This window comes from Dama dama, chromosome X (assembly GCF_033118175.1).
Source record: "Dama dama isolate Ldn47 chromosome X, ASM3311817v1, whole genome shotgun sequence".
Taxonomy (NCBI): Eukaryota; Metazoa; Chordata; class Mammalia; order Artiodactyla; family Cervidae; genus Dama; species Dama dama.
Window position 1 is genome coordinate 13,195,036 of NC_083714.1, and position 15,804 is coordinate 13,210,839.

General features: G+C 40.7%; 1 protein-coding gene across 1 annotated transcript in view; it reads right to left on the reverse strand.

The window, feature by feature from the left end:
• GUCY2F (guanylate cyclase 2F, retinal) overlaps window positions 1-15,804 on the reverse strand; it is a 92,697-nt gene that overhangs the window by 54,253 nt on the left and 22,640 nt on the right. The window contains exons 3-6 of the mRNA XM_061137103.1: window positions 13,018-13,372; window positions 11,565-11,649; window positions 7,595-7,691; window positions 625-756 (exon numbers count right to left, since the gene is read on the reverse strand). Of these exons, the coding sequence (XP_060993086.1) occupies window positions 625-756; window positions 7,595-7,691; window positions 11,565-11,649; window positions 13,018-13,372 (669 nt within the window). The remainder of the gene's footprint in view (window positions 1-624; window positions 757-7,594; window positions 7,692-11,564; window positions 11,650-13,017; window positions 13,373-15,804) is intronic.

The window sequence follows — 15,804 nt, forward strand, 5'->3', positions numbered from 1 at the left end:
TGGTCACCAAATGCCAGTATTTTAGATCAAGGGGTTGGACGTAGTCTTTTAAAGCTTGAAAGACAGAAATGTAAGTGAAATAAAAAGGATTTCTATTTTAGACAGCAGAAAGTAACCTGTTACTCCATGAATCAGTACAGACTGAGAAAAGAAATGAATAATTTTTAAAAGATTTCCATAATATCAGAGAATAACAGGTATAGGAAGAAGAACCATAATATGAAGAGAAGAGCTTGTCCCAATCCTTACTCTATATAAAGCATATCTCTAGACAACACATCACAAACAGTTCACCAGGAAATCATTTCTTCTATCATTATACCTATGTCTTCTGGAATGAGTGACATGGTTAAGTGTTAAGTCTGAGTCTCACAGACTTTTTTCCACATTCATAGTAAATAAACAGTGTGGAAAGATCAGTGAAGTTGTAAGTTAAGTAGATTAGTTGCCGAGGAAAATGGTCAGCTGAATGAGTCTGTAAGGGGATAGTGGACAAAAACTTACCAAAAGGAAAGACTTACCAAAGCCTCAACATTCTTGCACAAAGACTAAGCAAGTTCTAAGTCACTGCCTCGTTTTAAAACCCAAGAAGGCAGCAGATTAGATAGCTGTTGGATATCCTACCTCATAAATCGCTATGTTGGAGTTTTCACAGGTAGCTGGAGTTAGACTCCCTGAAGAAAAGGAGAGTCTTGGGGACCTTCCACTCTGGACCTCTGACATGATCTGGAAACTTACACTGGCGCGACTTCCTCTCTGTGAAAGGATTAAGAAAGTTTATGAACAAAATGATTAAGGACAGAGCACAGAGTTATGATATAGGTACTATGTTTATCTGGTATTTTTTTCTTTTTTTATTCCTAAGAAAGTAACTTTCTGAGCTGAGCTCTATAAACATGACATTTATTCATTTTTCCTATTGCCAGCATTTTTTAATGCTAGAATTGGTTCTTTGCTTCACCTCCATATGCCATAAAAGAAAGGCAGAGATTTCCAGATATTTCCATCTCCTAGAGAAGTTAGAGTGATTCTGGGGGACAAGAAAGAACACCAGTCATAATTCAGTGTGGGACCCTCATTTACAAACAAAAATGAGAAAAAGAGGAAAATCTAATGTTTTGAAAAAATCAAGCACAGAACTAGGACAGAATCCCACCCTTCTGGCTGTTAGGCCTAGCTCTTTATGTTACACCATCTTGCATGCATGCTCACTCAGTCGTGTCCAACTCTTTGTGACCTCATGGACTATAGCCAGCCAGGTTCCTCTGTCCATGGAATTTTCCAGGCAAAAATACTGGAGTGGGTTGCCATTTCCTTCTCCAGGGAATCTTACCAACCCAGGGATCAAACCCACATCTCCTGCATTGGCAGGCAGATTCTTTACCACTGAATGACCTGGGAAGCCCATACCATCTTGAATGACATCCTTTTTCCATGCAGGCAAGATTCATGACACAAGGTATCTCAGAAAGCAATAAGATGGTAGAGAGTAGATCATCTACCCATGATTTATAAGTCTGATGCTTTATAAGTCCAGGTGGCGCTAGTGCTAAATAACCTGCTTGCTAATACAGGAGATGTAAGAGATGCAGGTTCGATCCCTGGGTTGGGAAGATGCCCTGGAGGAAGGCATGGCAACCCACTCCAGTATTCTTGCCTGGAGAATCCCATGGACAGAGGAGTCTGGTGGGCTACAGTTCATAGGGTCACAGAGTTGGACACGACTGATGCAACTTAGCACACACATAAGTCTGATAAAAGGGCTAGGAAGTGCAGTTAAATGACAAAAGGAAGGATTGTCTGAAATCTCTGTTAACTTTTAAAATTGAACATCTCCAACTGAACTTAATATCTTCACCTGAACCAGCAAACTTATTTTATATGAAGAAATATCTTCTGACCCAGGGATCGAACCCTTGTCTCTTACATCTCCTGCATTGGCAGGCAGGTTCTTTCCCACTAGTGCCACCTGGGAAGCCCAATAAATCAACAGATTCCTCATATTCTTCTCCATGTCTCCAAATATGCCTTTTTAGAATTATAGCAATGCAGACTTAGTAGTCACATTTGGTATTGTCTAGGCTATTCCCCGCCCCCAACTCTAACACTCTCATTTTACAGTGAAGAAACAGAGACCTAGGGACTGGAAGAAGAATGCGGATGTTACATTTCTGGTCCTGTGTGTTCTTTCTACCACATCATGCTTTGTTTCACTCTTGCTTGCCAATAAAAATTAATCTTAAGTACTGTCACACACTCTTCCCTTAATAGTCTTTGATAAACTAAAAATTACCAGTTGATTTAGCCCTAAGTTCAGTTCATTCGACCAAGACAAGACTATCACAAAGCTCCAAGGCAATGGTAAACTACACCCAGCTCTTAATGTGTTGAAATCCCAACAGTTCAAGATTCAGACAAGATGGAAAACTTGACTCTTCAAATAACCCTTGCATCAACCTGAACTCTCCTCAAGAGAGCAAGGCTAGAGAAGAATCTATTTCCCTTTCAGTCTTTATTTGCCTATCTCAGCAGGAGCACTTAAATTAGTATAATGAGTTATAGACCTCTTCGTGAAGGCCAAAGGAGAAAGCAAGAGAATCTGCCAAAATCCACATACATTTGGACTTCAGCTTCACTTTCTTCTAAAAATTTCCTTTCCTGACCTGACTTCTCCTGACCTGCCAATTTTTCTAGACTGAATTAATTTTATATTCACCAAGAGTTTATACTTTCAGACATTCCATTTGGATGGAATTCTTGACTTGGCTTTGACCGATTAGACCCAGCCAGCTGCAAGTTTGTGACTACACAACATTTAAGGAAAATGTATGCTTCCCCATCTTTTCCCATCAGAACCCCTGATACAAGCCAAGTGCCAAAAAGGATGTGAAGGTTAAGAGCTAGGTTCTCCTATGGTAGTGCCATCTCTTTCTACCTGGGCCAATATAGTCAAGAAGAAGAAGAACACGCCCTCTAAGGCTATCTATTTCAGTTGCTATTCATTTTTATCACTCCTATGGTGAAAAGTGATGATGATTGTTTTTTTAAACTCTCATTATGTCAAAATTAATGCACAAGTGAAAGAAAAGATCTATTATCATGAACAAGATTTTAAAACTTTAGGTACTTTGTTCATCTGGAGGTAGCACTATTCTGCTATTTATGGTGGTTTTCTGAGGACTAGTATGAAAGCCAAACATGTTTTGTGTCTTAGTAGAAAAGAGAGAATGGGCTTCCAGGGGACTCAATGGTAAAGAATCCACCTGCAATGCAGGAGACCCAGGAGATGCAACTTCGATCCCTGGGTCAGGAAGATCCCCTGGAAGAGGAAACGGCAACCCACTTCAGTACCCTTGCTTGGGAAATCCCATGGACAGAGGAGACTGGCAGGCTATAGTCCATGGGGTTGCAAAGGGTTGGACATGACTGAGCATGCACGCAAGTACAGGAAAGAAAGAAGACATAGGTGAAGGAGGTTTTATATTTACTGGACCACCGCAAGGCCTATACAAAGGAAAGGATAATTCAGTTCAAAATTGTTTATTGTTTTGATACTTTAGACCCAAAATATCTAGGCAATTGACATGAATTGTCATTTTGACATTTCAAATGTCAAATGAACATGGAACAATGGACTGGTTCCAAATTGGGAAAGGAGTATGTCAAGGCTATATATTGTCACCCTGCTTACTTAACTTATATGCAGAGTTCATGTGAAAGGCCGGGCTGGATGAAGTACAAGCTGGAAACAAGATTGCCAGGAGAAATATCAACAACCTCAGATATGCAGATGACACACCCTTATGGCAGAAAGCAAAGAGGAACTAAAGAGCCTCTTGATTAAAGTGAAAGAGGAGAGTGAAAAAGCTGGCTTAAAACTCAACATTCTAAAAACAAAGATCATGGGGTCCAGTCCCATCACTTCATAGTAAATAGATATGGAAACAGTGACAGACTTTATTTTTGGGGGCTCCAAAATCACTGCAGATGGTGACTGTAGCCATGAAATTAAAAGACGCTTGCTCCTTCAAAGAAAAGCTATGACAAACCTAGACAGCATATAAAAAGCAGAGATATTACTTTACTGACAACGGTCTATCTAATCAAAGCTGTGGTTTTTCCAGTAGCCATGTACAGATGTGAGAGTTGGACCATAAAGAAAGCTGAACACCAAAGAACTGATGCTTTTGAACTGTGGTGTTGGAGAAGACTGTTGAGAATTCCTTGGACTGCAAGGAGATCAAACCAGTCCATCCTAAGGGAAATCAGTCCTGAATATTCATTGGAAGGACTGATACTGAAGCTGAAGCTCCAATACTTTGGCCACCTGATGTGAAGAACTGACTCATTGGAAAAGACTTTGATGCTGGGAAAGATTGAAGGCAGGAGGAGAAGGGGACAACAGAGAATGAGATGCTTGGATGGCATCACTGACTCAATGGACACCAGTTTGAGCAAGCTCATGGGAGTTGGTGAAGGACAGGGAAGCCTGGCGTGCTGCAGTCCATGGGGTCACAAAGAGTCAGACATGACTGAGCGACTGAACTGACTGACCAATAAACAAGTAAAGATTTTAAAAATAGGTTTATTACCTTTGACCAAAACTTTACTATATATTGCTTCGTTTGGACAATGACTACTAGCCATCTGCTTTTATTACTGACCACCCATTTCAGGATAAAATACTTTGTCACAGAATTGAATACTTGTTCTCTTAGTATTAGGTTATCTATTTGGCTTGGTTTAGAGCTTGTACTTCAGTGTCTACCCTTCCTAATTGAGGTGGGAAATTTCATACAAGCTATATTGAATATGACAAATCTAGACAAGTTACACCGCATGAGTTCCAGGGTCCTCTAGTGGCTTCAAAATTAGAGACTAACGTCAATATGCTTTGATGGCATAAGAATAGAATGTACCTTTCAGTCACTGTGATCATTTTGGCATTCAGCAATACATTTCCAGGAACATGATGTCAACCTTACAAAAGGATCCGGTGATTTAAACACATAAGGGTTAGGGTTGTAATTGAGACTTAAAGCAAACAGCTGAACATTTCATTTGATTCCAGATGTACAAGGTATTATCTTGTAAATCCATTCTCACCCAGACAACTAGTTAAAGCACGCTTTTTACTGTCACATTTCGGCAAATAATCAGTTCTGTCACAGAGATAATTATTTCTCAGCTCTTGTATGCTGGTGTAGCAAAAATAGCACATGGGGGCAATGTGAGGTGTTTGCATCCTCTCCAGACACCCTGCCACCACCATACTAGAATTTGCAAAGACTACTGTCTTTATTTCAACCACACAGACTGGGCACAAAGAGGCATGTGCATGCTTATGTGCTAAGTCACTTCAGTGACTGACTCTTTGTGATACCATGGACTGTAGCCCGCCAGGATCCTCCGTCCATGGGATTCTCCAGCCAAGAATACTAGAGTGGGTTGTCATGCCCTCCTTCCCAACCCAGGGATTGAACTTGTGTCTCTTAAGTCTCCTGCTTTGGCAGGTGGGTTCTTTACCACTAGCACCACCTGGGAAGCCCTACAAAGAGGCACACTCTCCCACTACTAGCTAAATTCAACAAAACTCTTCCCTAAACATTCTCTTTCTCAAACTTTTTTACGCTGTTTTCTCTGCCTAGGATGCCTATAGGAGCCAGGCAGGTAATATAAATTAATGAAATAAGCTGAGTGCATACATGCTTAATGGCTCAGTCATGTCTGACTCTTTGTGACCCTATGGACAGCAGCCTGCAAGGCTCCTCTGTCCATGGGATTCTCCAGGCAAGAATACTGGAGTGGGTTGCCATTTCCTCCTCCAGGGGGTCTTGCTGACCCAGGGATTGAACCTGCAGCTCCTGTGTCTCCTGCATCACAGATGGACTCTACCTGCTGAGCCATTGGGGAAGCCCCAATAGGCTGAGCAGAAGACAATGGAGAGTGATGGAAAGTGTGTCAAGCAGCAGACACTGTTTTTACAAATTTTTCCAAAATGGCAAACTACTGCAGAGTTCCAGCCAGTTGCCACAATGATACCCAAAGTTGATAGATCTTCCAACTTGTAAGGAATACCCAGAAATCCAAGATTTTATGTGTAACCTCATGATTCCAAAATTCTGGCTACAATTTTTATAACCATAAAGATCAAACAAAAGTGGTTACCAGTTTGTGACCTGGGACCTAGACAAAGCCCATCCTTCCTTCTTTAAGACCCAGATTTGGTTCTGGGTCTCTGAGAAGTCTTCCTCCAGTAATCTGTCTCCTCTGAAGTTCTACCATATGTCTGGTTTCCTTTGTGCAACATGGCATCTACTCACTCTTCTGTATGGTATAACTTGTCTCTCTGACTTGACTGTAATCTCCATGAAGGCAGGGACTATGTGCCATCTCTTACAAAACCTAGCCCAAGGACAGGACATAGTAGCAGGCATTAATGACAAACAGCCAGTACAACACAATCACAATCAGAACACCACCCTGTGACACTTAAATTTCTTTCACTAGTTGATTGATCCACCAAGCTTTTACAAGCACCTATTACCCCATCAGCGCCACATCAGGTGCTATGGTTGACATTAAAAACAAAAGATGTACCTCCACCCTTGGGGAATTAGCAATCACATGTTGAGTCCAAATGTACAAAGAAGGGCTATTTAAAGTCATTGCTACCCTATTGTTCAAGGTACTTCACTTTCTCAAAACTGTTCTAGGCCAGCACTATCCAACAGAAATGTAATATGAACCACATGTGTACTTTTAAGTTTTCTAGTAGTCACATTTAAAAAACCTAAAAAGAAACAGATGAGATTAATTTCAGTAATGTTGTTGAGTTGGTCGTTCAGTCATGTCTGACTCTTTGAGACTCCATGCAGCACTCTACGCTTCCCTGTCCTTCACTATCTCCCAGAGTTTGCTCAAACTCACGTCCATTGAGTCGGTGATGCCATCCAACCATCTCGTCCTCTGTCACCCCCTTTTCCTGCTCTCAATCTTTCCCAGCATCAAGGTCTTTTCCAATGAGTTGGCTCTTTGCATCAGGTGGCCAAAGTATTGGAGCTTAAGCTTTAGCAATAGTCCTTCCAATGAGTATTCAGGGTTGATTTCCTCTAGGATTAACTGTTTTGATCTCCTTACAGTCTAAGGGACACTCAAGAGTCTTCTCTAGCACCACAGTTTGAAAGCATCAGTTCTTTGGCACTCAGCCTTCTTTATGGTCCAACTCTCACATCTGTACATGACTACTGGAAAAACCATAGCTTTGACCATTTGGACCTTTGTCGACAAAGTGATTCTCTGCTTTTTAATACTCTGTTCAGGTTTATCATAGCTTTCCTTCCAAGTAATATAGTAATACACTTTATTTAACCCAATATAGCCAAAGTATTATCATTTTGACATGTCATTAATATTGTGAAATATTAGAATGAAATATTTTACATGTTTCTGTACTATCCTCTAAATCCAACATGTATTTTACTCTTACAGCACATTTCAATTCAGCCTAGCCACATGCAAAGTGCCTGCAAGTCACCTGTGACTTGTGGATACCACCAGTGGCCACACAGTAAGAGAAAGGGATGCTCCTTACCTTACTGCCAAAGTGGGGATTGATAAATGTCACATCCTCCAAAGTCAGTAGAATTCTGCTGGGTCCTTTAATCAACTGAATTTTATTTATACGATGTCTGAAACAAGCATAAAGTCAGAAGGTCATGGGGGTTGGATATTTTGCAAACCAGGGGGTAAATTTGCCCTATGATAGAAGTTAAAAAAATATACAAGATAATTGAGAGAATAAACACACAGGGATGTTTACCACAGTATCCACAGCAAAGAGAGAGAGCAAGTCTGGGCCTCATAACTTGCAATATTATAAAGACCAAAAGAGAAAAGTGAAAATGCTATTAAAGAAATATCAGAAGGGAGAGTACTGCATAGGGATGGGTATCTCAGACTATTATAACAGTGATTCCATATGAAGGGCACATTCAAAACAACACCTCTGAATACTTTTAAAGAATATAACACCTTTTCTCATTTGCCATAGTATATATTCTAATAATATCAGGGCCAAGAATCATTAATCTCAATTTTACAAATACAAAAAATATTAAAGAAACAAAACAAAATTAAGCAAATTGTGTAAGATACCATTGCCTGAGGCAGAGCTGGGGCTTGAATCCTGGGTGTCTGGCTATGGGCCCAGATTCCTGCCCACAAGACCACTTGTCTTGCAAAGTTGCATCTACGTGTTGCCAAAGCAACAGGTTGAAAAGTGGAAAAATTCAATCAGTTGGCTGCTTTGTCTACATGATTCCAAACAAATGGGCTGACTGGTTTTTTTTTTTTTTCCTTTGACTGAATTGGTCTCTTGTCTGAGCATTACATAGACACAGTTTAAACCTGATTCTCTCCAAACATGCCCATTAATTTGCAGTGAATGCAATTATTTCTTACAAATCAATTAGTAGACACAGAAGTTTGTGATGTCTACCCACACAGTCAGGTAGGTCCTCAGCTGAGCTAACTGGGCAACTTGAGGATCTCTAGGGAATCTTGGATTAGTTCGTGTGGTTGTTTTGTTCTGTTTCATCTTGGGGGCTCTGATAGCTAGAGTTCGGATTCACTTTTTCCATAATCCCTTAATGGTCACCCTGTGGAATGTATTAAAGCAGACAGCCAGAATGGGGGGAACAATCACTGAATCAAAATGCTTTGTCAGAAGCAAAAATGCTTTGTCAGATTGCTCTAAGAAGTCTAAGGTGTCACTGTAGCTTTAAGTACCAACAACCCAGACAGTTTTTCTCAGTGATTCCAATGATTTGTAAACAAACAATTAATGTGTTTCTAATTGTCTGCCAACAAATATGTCCCTTATCATTGTGGGAGCTGCTGCCCTGCAGAGAAAATTAAAAGAGCCCTTTAGTGAATTCTTGGGTAGAGTACATGAATCTTTCGGCAAAGGAAAGCATCACTCCCTAACTTATCTATTTCATATGTGCAATGAAGTGTCTTAAGGCAGGCACACCTGTAAAAATAATCATGCTACAGAATACACTCTAGTAGAAAGAAAACTGGATCCCCCAATCCAGAGCTCTGAGGTGCAGTGCAGATTCTGTCATTAATTAACCAGATAACCTTGGATAAATAATTTAACCTCTTCATGCACCAGTGTCCTCATCTCTCCAGCAGGATAATAGTCCTTGCATTATTCGCTTTATAGAGTTGTTTTGAAAATCAAATGAGATAATATATGTGAAAGTGCTCTGAAAAGCATGAAGCACTATGAAAGTATAAGAGCTCATTATTACCATTATCATCATTAGTATTACAAAGCACGGGAGAGCTTTATAGAAAGGCGCGGCAATCTGTTTCGGAGTAGAGAGAAAGGAGGAGTTCAAAGAATCCTTTGTTTTGGGGTGGCTGGGTTCTTTGCACGTCTTTCTTTTTGAAAAGAAAAAAAACAACAATCAAAACACAGAGAAAAGGAAGGAACAGAGAGCCACTCTCCTGCAAGTAATCACCATCTATTACCGAAACTCATCAGCCGCTCAGCTCTTCTGATTGCAGTCGTGGTGGGCAGAGAGAGGGAGGAAGGCAGTGAAGAGGGGGCACCTTTTGTGCTTTGTTAGCTGGAGACCCAAGACCCAAGTGACTCTGGGAAACGACGTGCCTCTCTCCCGTCCCTGAGTTTTCTGTGGCCACTTGAAGCACCAATTGTCTCAAACTCATTTTCCTCTCCAATCATTTTCCTCTCTAATCATGTCCCTCTCCAATCATCTCCCTCTCCAGCCTTCTTTGCCCTTCAGCCCACAAGCTCCAAACAAATCCCCCCCCCCCTCCATGATTTTTTTTTCTTTTTTTCTTCCCTCCCTAAGAATTACAGGTCAGGCTCCCTCTGAGCCCAAAGAACAGTCCATTTCATGGGAAAGACGAGCCAGATCAGTCATTTGCGGGGGGCGGAGGGCAGTTGTCAAATAACATAAGCAGCTGAGTGACTCCATTTTCCACCCTGCCATGGCATCTTTTGCCACTGGGGAGCCAGAGCCTACTCCTCTTCAAATCTCTCTAGAGGGAGAAGATTTTGATTGGAGGGCATTTATATTCACTAAAAGTAGCTCATGATGTTAATTAAATACTTTATTCCTTGGCAGCAGTTAAACATTATATTTATGTTCTGAGTAGGGGTATGTCACAGTCACAGAAATTCAAAGAAAAACTTTAAACTGTCATCTTTATCCAGTGTGCTTTAACAATTCATAAGCTACCTACAACTTTGTGTGGCTTTATCAAGTCTCTAATACTGGGGAGACTGGATAATAGTGGATTTTCACAGTGATACTAACATACTAAACACTAGGAATAACACCTGTCAGTTTCAACCCAGGATTTTACATACTTGTTAGAATATCAGAGCTGGAAGGGCTCTTAAAGATCATCTAATCCAATTCCTTCATTGTACAAATAAGAAAATTCTGACCAAGAGAAATTCAGTGTCTTGTCCAAATTTACACAGATACTCAAGACACTCTATAGACACTTTTTTACTTGAAATTTGCCCAAATAGCTCCATCCCCGTTCTCCATCAAGTTCTTGTCATATTGTTGTTAGGACCACCCTTAGAAAGAGATAACAAAGTTGCGGTTTACAGAGTAGAAAGGGTAAGTAGGAGGGTTGTGGTTGATTTATTTTTTCCAAAATCATCCTACTGTGGGGAGGAACCAACTGTTAAAGTGTGAAGATTATGAGAAAGGGGTGTCATATTATAAAGCCAGCTTAAGCCATTTATCCCTGATCCTGAATTAGTTCATCAGAGTAGTTGGTCATGAATTTAAGGATCTGAAGAAGAAAGATAAAGACTTGATGGTAATGATGATGGTGATGATTAGCTAGAACTGATTTTGTCCAAGCAAGAATGATAGTAAAAATCTGCAATAGGATACCCTGGGCAAAAGTGATGACTCTCAAAGCAAGGATTCTCAGTTCCCAACAATCAGCAGGAGAGCTCCAGGTGCTTGAGAAGGAGTTGAGATTTACCATTTCTTGGGCACCTACTATGAGACAAGTATTGTTCTAGGTACTTTATTGGCTTTGGTTTATTTAATCCCCTCTACAGTCCTGTGAATTCATACCATCATTCCTAAATCTTAGATTCTAGCCAAAGTTTGCCTAATTCTTGGAACTTGTTAAAATATCCCAGTCCATACCACTTGTGGAGGGAAGTGTTTATAGGAGACTCTGCCAGTGGAAAAGGTAGCACAGATGGGGGGTAGGCAGTCCCTAAAGTACTAGCTCTCTTATTTCACAATAGTGTTGAGAGCCAGATCTACTCACAGGCAATAACACTGACAACACAGCTGAGGAAGTTATTCTTGGCATCATGAAAACACTTCACTCTAAATGGGGCTGGTAGGGATGGTAAATCACTATGGAAAAAAAGAAAATCAGTGGGTCATGTAATGAGGCAATTGTACTGAAACATGACTTCCCAGAAATCAATATTAACAAGGCTATTATGGGCTTGTAGTTTTATATACAAAAAGAAAAAAAAAGTGTACCTTATAAAGTAAGCAAATCCATTAATAGACAGCAGGGCTATAAGCAATGCAAGGCAGACCATCACAGCAAAGGTAGGGTTGATGCCTGCAGAGAGAAAGAGGAAGAGGAAGAATGGCATCAGAAAGAGGTTGTATATAAAGGGCACCACAGAGCGACTCCTCGTGCTTTCTGGTGACTCTAAAATCAAGCTACATCTACCTAACTTATTTCTATTCTTCTCCAACACAGTCTGTCTTGTTGACTTTATGGACACAGAAAGCAATTTCACTGTTCTGAAGCAAAACTACTCACCACTCTGACAATAACAAATCACATGAATGAAGGCTGACCCGGGTGTTTCTTTAGAGAAAAAAGTTCACGAATGGAAAACTTTGAGTACGTTAATTTAAGTTGAACAGCAATAGAGTTCTTGAGAACAAATATGTTATCTCATCTGTGAAGGGTATTATGTTGCCTTCATAAAATAAAAGATCTTTTTAATCCACCCAAGCCCATAGACCTCGTGAGTTATAAATGAAAAACGTAGCACTTGTCCTTCAAGGGTGGGCCTGGTTTTGATAATTAGTATTTTCACTAGGATGTAAATTGTCCTCTGCAAAAGCTAAGTGTTTGGATGGATTACTAAGATTTCAGAGGGAAATGATGCAAGTGAAGAGGTACTGAGGTGCTAAAGCAAAAGAGAAGTTGAAGTCTAATTCAAATAGATGCATTTGGTTTTAGAAAGGTGTGGGGTATACCTGCATAGGAATAATATAGATCTTCCAAATTTCTCCTCTGGCTCTCAGAGATTTGATGGAGTGTCCTCACTTCCACAAACTAGAGAGTTTTCATCAGTCAATCAAACTGCCAGTATTATGGGATGCCGACTATGTTGGGTGGTTGGGGGTGGGGCATAAGAATTATTAGCTCTGGTCCCTGCCCTCCAGGAGCAGTCCATTTGGGAGGAAGAGACACAATCAATACACAAGAAACAATTGGAGAGCAATTTTGTGCTAATCTGTGAGGTACAGACTTTTAGTTCAATGGGAGTTCAGAGAGGAGAGGGTGGAGAAATTGTATTTCCGTGGTGGAACCTGATTGACAGGATTTGGATACATCAAGGAAAGGACAGGTGAATTTTCCAGCAAGGGAAACAATTGCAGATCATAGCATACAAAAGACCAAGATAAAGAGTCGTGCCTTCCTCTTACTAGAAAAACCTCTTTGGGAGTGGGATCCTTTAACGACTGTGGGAGGCTTTTAAATTGTGGATGGTTATTCAAAGCTGCAAAGTACCTTTCATTGTCCTTATTATTTTAAATTAACTACATAGAGTTCCAAGCTGTTTATGTCACCTGGCTGCAAATGATTGATTCTGTGAGTGTCCCAATATTAAAACATGCCCTCCCCTAAACAGGTTCCCTGTAACCCAAGCTGAGCCAAATTGACTACCTGTGATTTTCCATTCCTTACCTCCTTGACAGATTTTCCCATCTGCAAACCAGCATTTTGCATCTGCTTGAGGGGGCCTGCCACCAGGAAAGTGAATAGGGGTCTCTCCGAACCGTAGCAGCTCCGTTTCCATGTCCACAGTGTAAGTACTATGGAGTTCCCATTCTTTCCAGTTGGTGTCCAGTATTACATATTCTGAAATTCCATTTCCATTTGAATCTGTCCTTATCAACTGGTTGAATCCATAGAACTGCATATTTCTGGAATGCTGAACCAGGCTGGCAGTACTAGTCCATCCATTTTCTTTCATAGCATTATTCATGGCTTGTGCGATAAAGTAAATTGAATTGTAGATGGTTCCAAACAACGGTGAAACCTATTTTTAAAAATTACAATTATCTTGAGCCCTAGTTGCCCTAGAGCAATCTCAGAGTGTATTCCAAGCCTGTGTTCATTATTATGGGCTGCACGTCTGAGTGGAGGTGAGCTATGAAGACCCAGAGGAAAAAAAAAAAAAGATTGTTTCTCAGGACTTGCTTGGTTTCTCCCCTGATTTTTTTCTGTTTTTTTCCCCCAGGCCTTCACATCTTTAAATATATCAAATATGACAATTTTATGAGCAAACCAAGTCATACACAATATATTTTTATGCTTCTAAACGAAGAAAGTGATTTAGAGTTATAAAGGGGCTAAAAAAAAGTATGAAATAGATAAGAGGCACTCAAAAGAAATTTACCAGGTTAATTACCGGGGCATTATGGATGGTAAAATCATTTGGTAGTTGGTAAAATCATTTGGTTCCCTCTCTCTGGGCTTCAATTTCTTCCTTTCTAAATTGAGGATACATAACCATGAATGGAGTCATCCAGTCTAGCTATCTTACTTCCTAGATATGAAAAGGAGTCCCAAAGAAGTTAAGTGATTGGTCAAGGTCGACTAGCAAACATTTGGTTTGCTGTTCAAAACAGTCATATGGGCTTCCCAGGTGGCTCAGTGGTAAAGATTGAACCTAGGGTTCAATCCCTAGGTCGGGTAGATCCCCTGGAGAAAGAAATGGCAACCCACTCCAGTATTTTCGCCTGGGAAATCCCATAGACAGAGGAGCCTGGCTGGCTACAGTCCATGGGGTTGCCAAGAGTCAGACATGACTTAGTAACTAAGACAACAAACAAAAAGAGCAAAACAGTCATAAGATTTGCAGGACCATTTGTTCCTGTCCAAAATGTCCATGAGCATATTCTGTCCATGTCAAATGGTTCTGGAGAAGACCAAATATCAAGGACATTTTGGCATGGACCAAATGTCTTATGGCTGTTTTGAACATGACTATATGGTCCTGCAAATATCAAGGACCATTTGGCAAGGACCAAATGTATTATGAACCAAATGTAGATAGATGTTTTGGTCATGACCAAATATCAAGGGCATTTTGGTGTGGACCAAATTTCTTATGGATATTTGGGACAGGATCAAATGTCCTGCAAGGGTAATGGTCATTCACCTAGGCATAAAATCAGGACTAGAACCCATGTCTGTTGATTTGGTTTATTTTAGCATTCTTGACTGAAACACATATTCTCCATGGTCACTTCTAGTTCTGAACTCCTGTGAAACTTCCCAAATCTTGATCTAGTCCAGGGAGCAAATTTAGCTTGCAGACTTTTTTGTTTGGCTTGTTTATAGGTTCTTCTTAATTCCTCTGACCTTCTATCATTGATGTGCCCTACAGCTCAGTCCTTGGTCCTTGGTCCTTGGTCTTCTCTATCTAAACTCACTCCCTTGGTGATCTCTTCTGCTCTCCTGGCTTTAATATATCACTCTATGCCATAAATCTCAGATTTACACTTCCAGTTAAGACCTGTTTCCTAAATTCTAGATTCATACAGTCAACTGCTTACTTGGTATCTCTGCTTAAATTTCAGTGTACCCCAAATCAAACTCCTGATCTTTACCTCAAATCTTTGTGCTCCATTTACAACAAGGCTTTCCCATTTTTGTTAAAAGCCACTCCATTCTTCCAGTTGTTCAGGCCAAAGACCTTGCCCCAGCAACAGAGCTAACTAATAGCAGAGAAGAAACCAACATCTCAATCTCCTGAGCTTTATTCCAATGATCCCCCTTCACCACCCTACCTTAACACACACTATAGAAATAAGCATGGTGAATGGATGACATGTGCTGCCACTAAAGCATCCACACTTAGTTGCCTAGCACACACTGAGGTCCCTTTAGGGGGCTGCACTAACTCTCCCTCCTGACATTCTCAGATGCTCCAGTTAATTGTTATTTAGGATTTCTGTAAGAGTCTGCCTGTTCCCTGGGGCTTGAGTAGGTTATGACAATAACTGAAGGCTGGAAGGTAGAGGATAAAATCAATACTAGTAAAACAAATAAGTAAAAACCCTCAGGGCAGCAAGTTCCTGAAAATAGGGAGAATGCTAGTATTCTGTTTCGAAAGGCACAGAGCCTTCTGGGAAAGGGACTGCATCTAACCTACCACCAAAAGCAAAGATTTGAACTCTTAAAAACATTATCCTAGCCTCTAGGCTGACCCATCCCATGGGGTTTTCAGCTGGTCAGCCCTCGCTGCCCTCAGATCTCTCGGATTGACCCCTGTTAAAGCTCACTGACAGTAACTCCCCAAGATGAATGAAACCTGAAGCTTATCCTGCAGGATTCTCGAGCTTCCACCACATATCACACACATATACACACACATGCACATACTCACACACAAAGAGCCACAAAAGTATGGTAGGGGGACTTGAAGCTAAGGGAAAGAACACAGCTGTGGCAACGGCATTCATT